The following is a 4,524-nucleotide window of genomic DNA, read 5'->3' as shown; positions in this document are numbered from 1 at the left end:
ATATATATATATATATTAAATTTCTCAAAACACAAAATATAATAACATTTACATAGATAACTCCTAATTCTTTTGTATTTACATATAAACTTAATTTTTTTACATTTATATCACCTAAGAGTTCATGTCACATAACAGCATCATTTTAACTTGAATAAAATGAAATACACATAAGTGTTATGTATATAAATCTTCCTAAATTGTATCTATCTATCTATTAACCTATCAGCATGTATTTCAAAGCATCCGAAGTGCATAGACGACGACCCAACAACCTAGACATCCTATCACCTTATTGTTAACTGCATGGTCAAGAATCGACCAACACGCCATGACGAAAAACTTGAGACCGAGTACCTCAGCCGACCAACACGTATTTTAGATAGCTCAATTTCCACTTAGCTGGTAGCGTCGGTCAGCAGAATTCAAACAAGACGGCAAGCTAATTACTGACATGCTAACTCAAATTATAAATACAAATATAGTAAGAAATTCATACGATTAATAAGAGTGTCCACTATCTTAAAGGTGGTTTCTATAATCGTTCCATCCTTTTTATAATTATACAAAATACTCTCCTAAGAAGAAAAAATATGAATAAATAGATCTCGACAGAGAATTCTAAACATATTCTACTCTCTTCCCTCCTTCGTCTGACCCTAACTTTCAAATTATTTCACAAAAGACAAATTAAGCTCCAACAATAATTAAATAGAAATATGAAGAATATGTTGCAGTTAGGATATCTTAGGCCCCGTTTGACGCAGCTTATTACCTGCGTCCAGCGTTTTCAAAACGCCGCGTCTGAGTTTGTTTCGGCGTTCGCTCCTGCGATCGCTAAACGCTGCGTTAAAATGGCGCTATTCGATTCGGTCCCGAAGAAGCTCCCGACATCCTGCGTTCGGCGTTCGGCGGGGGCTTATTACGGCCCAGCCCTCGTCCTCCCCGAAATCTCCCTCACGCTGCGCCCTCGTCCTCCCCGAAATCTCCCTCACGCTGCGCCCTCGTCCTCCCCGAAATCTCCCTCACGCTCGCTCGTTCCCGTCGCAAATTTCCGCAGGCCGCATATCTCCGTCGCAGATCTCCGCAAGCCCTCGTTGTCGCCCGCAGATCGCAGCTCTTCGGACCTCGCCCCGCTCCGCATCCCTCGATCTACCGCACCTCGGCCCGCGATCTACCGCACCTCGGCCCGCAGATCGCAGTTCAGTCGTTCTCGCCCGCAGATCGCAGATCTCCGCACCTCGCCCCGCTCCGCAGCCCTCGATCTACCGCAGAAAGGGTTTCTGCTCTGGAGATTGAGGTGAGTGATCAAATTTGTTGTTTTGTTGCTGCTGTAAGGTTGGGAATTTTGATTTGCTGTTGTTCTGTAGTTAGAATGTAGGATTCAATTTTTATAAGTTAAAATAGTTGTATTTATAAGTTAAAAAATTGCTGTTGTTCTGTAGTTAAAACCCTTTGGTTGCAATCCACCAATCGATCACAAATCACAAAGCATTAAAGGGTGTATATCCATTTTTATAAGTTAAAATAGTTGTATTTTTTGTGGTTTGAAGGATTTGGGTGGTATGAAAACAAAAACAAAATAGGTGTTAGATTGTTAATACAACAGAATTGGGTGGTATGTATGTAAATGCCACTTTATTTGTTGCTCTTTTGTTGCATAATGATTGAGTCCTCTTTTTGAATTTGCTTTTAATCCTCTTATTTTTTTGTACATGGAGAAGAAGCTACTATTTGAATTTCCAAATTATTGTCTTTTATGTAATCTGCTATAAAGTTTAAATATTGTTGAGCTTTTACAGGGACTGGCCAACACTTAGCACATAAAGATTCAAAAGAAAATTAGAATAGAAGCCACAATTTCAGAATTAGAATAGCCACATGCATCCTTTGCAAGAATGTGGCCAACACTTAGCACATAAAGATTCAAAAGAAAATTGTCGTTCAAGCTTTTGGGTAGGAAATAGCACAAACCTTGCAAACTTGAAGATTAGCTAACCTTTTCATCATTTCTACATTTCAATATACATGCATAGAATATAACCATTATTGTCAAAACTCGGATCCTCACAAAAATTTTCATTTGGTACTTCATGTCCTAGTAGTTTATATAATATAAATTCGATCATATACTCCTTCACAAAAGAATCTCTCCGGTGTTGATTATAGAGTTTTAGGAACGTCTTTTCAGTAATGTGAAAGAGTATTTGCGAAGCATCTTCCTCTTTACCTTAGGTCATGTGGTGATCTTACTCTTCTATTATCATTGTCGAAGACGCTTCCTATCTTCTATGATCAATATATTTTTTTTTTTCTTATGAAGTGTTTATTTACCCTCATGTTTTTGGTTTGATCATGTTATAATAATTGTTTTTGCCATTATATATCCTCATAGATCATTTATATTCAATCATTAGTTCTTTTTAGCAGCAAAAGTTTACTAATTTCTTTGATTGTTGCTCTAAATTTAGATTCCACACTTTTTGTCTACACCACTTCTTCTTAGTTCACGTAATACATTTTCATAAGAGCAATTGCAATAACTTGAAGTTGATTATTATGGCCTTGTGGTTTCAGAGTTCTATGTTTTTTTTTTAATAGAGAATCCCCTTCTCCGTGTTTGATTTGAAATACCCGAGAACACGATAAGTAGCTTGAAGGTTGGCAAAATATCTAACTACAGAATTAACTATTGCTGAATTTGGCAAAAGCTATTGCTAATAATGTAATAAGCTATTGCTGAATGAAAGCAAGCAAAAGGATAATTAACGGCATGCTTCGTTTGCTGCCATCACCATGTAATATCCTTGATGCATTTATTTTCCTTTTGGGTATGAAGTTGTTAACTATACCTAAGTTTGTTTTAATCCCTGCTTTGGGTATGAAGTTGTTAACTTTAGTGGTAGTGTTGAATTAAATAGTTCTAGTGGCAGCATTAATTTCAGCAGCATTAAATTAGTATTGGAGCTACCAATGGCAGATGTCACAAATTGAAGTTTAGGTGCTGATATGTAAATGTATAAGAATTGAGTGGTTTGTACGTATATATTTCTTCTAAATTTGACCACACCAGAGCTAGCTAGTAGGGAGAAAACATTCTTTTTCTATCTACACTTTCTTTGATAAAATCAGTGTGAAATTCCTTTCATCTTTTTTGAAATAAATTTATGTAAATCAATTTTTTGGTCATAACAATTACATGTTTTTCTCTTACCAGAGAATTCAAGGCCGCCGACTGAAACCTTTCAACTGATAGAGGTATGAGGAACTCCATTAATGACCTTAAGATAGAGATTTCTGTGATTTTTACATTGTTTGCTGTAATTATGATGCCTTATTGGTACTTTAACTCATTCAATTTGTTCATGTTTAATTGGTAGAAAATTAGATAATATGTTATATGACAGGTCATACTCACTGCTGTTTATTCCCTGCTGTTGAATCATGTCTAAAGTGGTTGAGGGGGGCCAGTCCGCAATGTGGGACAAAGAGGTTACAAATATTTTCTGTGATTTGTGTATTAAAGAAATAGAGCTGGGTAACAGACCAACAACGTATTTTAATAAGGAAGGGTGGAATAGCATTGGCAAGAGATTTAAAGAACTGACTGGTAGGGATTACGACCGCCTTAAATTTAAAAACAAATGGGACCAGCTGAAGAAGGAATGGAAAATATGGAAGGAGTTGAAGCGTGGATCTACCGGTCTGGGTTGGGATCCGATTAAAAGGACAATTGATGCTCCAGCTGAATGGTGGGCTGAAAAACTAGAGGTAATTTATATATAATTCATGAATTGTTAGCTTCGCAAATTATTTTCTAACAATCCCCTCTAAATGCTGTTCCACAGGCAGTACCGGCAGCGAAGAAGTACAAACAGTGTGGAATAGAGCCGGAATTTGAAGCGAAATTGGACATAATGTTTAGATGGGTTGTCGCAACAGGAAAGTTTTCATACAACCCAATTGAAAGCGGTTTTACAGGGATACCAGATGAGATCACACCTGATCCAGTGACACCCGATGAAGAAGTTCAAAGCATTAACCAGAGGGATATGGGGGAGTCCAGTACAATTTTAAAGAGGCCAAGGATTGCTAAGAAAAATAAAGAGAAAGAACATGCTGTGAACACCGCCTTCGACCGTTTAATTGAAGCTTTTGCAGCTCCACCAATATCTGAAGATAGCATATTAGACTGTCTGAGGCTTTTGGGCACTATTCCTGAAGTTGTGGCCAACAAACGATTTCATGCACAGTGTGTGAAAAAACTGGAGGATTCAACGCGAATGAAAATTTTCTTGGCACTTGCGCCTGAATTGCGACTGGAATACTTGCGGGTTTTGGTAGAGGAGTGATTATTTTTATTGGTATATGTATTTGGTGGACAAATATGATCTTTCTAGTTCAGAGACTTCTACTTATGTAGTTTTTTATTTTTATGTTTAGAACTTCTAATCATGTTGTTTTTTCATGTAGTTGTATCGTCTACATATGTACCTGCCAGTAGTAAATGCTTTATTTTAAAGT

At 37.1% G+C, this 4,524-nt stretch overlaps 1 protein-coding gene across 1 annotated transcript; it reads left to right on the top strand.

The window, feature by feature from the left end:
- Nucleotides 1-3,235: 3,235 nt before the first annotated feature.
- On the top strand, nt 3,236-4,467 carry LOC110021139 (L10-interacting MYB domain-containing protein-like). The gene is made up of 3 exons (XM_020719494.1): nt 3,236-3,258; nt 3,389-3,771; nt 3,849-4,467. The coding sequence occupies exons 2-3, from the start codon at nt 3,445-3,447 to the stop codon at nt 4,350-4,352; spliced, it is 831 nt and encodes a 276-aa protein (XP_020575153.1). The 5' UTR covers nt 3,236-3,258; nt 3,389-3,444; the 3' UTR covers nt 4,353-4,467.
- Nucleotides 4,468-4,524: the final 57 nt, after the last annotated feature.

Source organism: Phalaenopsis equestris, unplaced genomic scaffold (assembly GCF_001263595.1).
Source record: "Phalaenopsis equestris unplaced genomic scaffold, ASM126359v1 Scaffold000123, whole genome shotgun sequence".
Taxonomy (NCBI): Eukaryota; Viridiplantae; Streptophyta; class Magnoliopsida; order Asparagales; family Orchidaceae; genus Phalaenopsis; species Phalaenopsis equestris.
The sequence above is the reverse complement of the archived record's forward strand: the minus strand, read 5'-3'. Positions and strand labels throughout refer to the sequence as shown.

Coding starts and splice junctions, on each gene's coding strand:
- LOC110021139 (XM_020719494.1), top strand. CDS start 3,445: ATGTCTAAAGTGGTTGAGGGGGGCCAGTCCGCAATGTGGGACAAAGAG. Junction 3,772..3,848: donor GGTGGGCTGAAAAACTAGAG/GTAATTTATATA, acceptor GCTGTTCCACAG/GCAGTACCGGCAGCGAAGAA.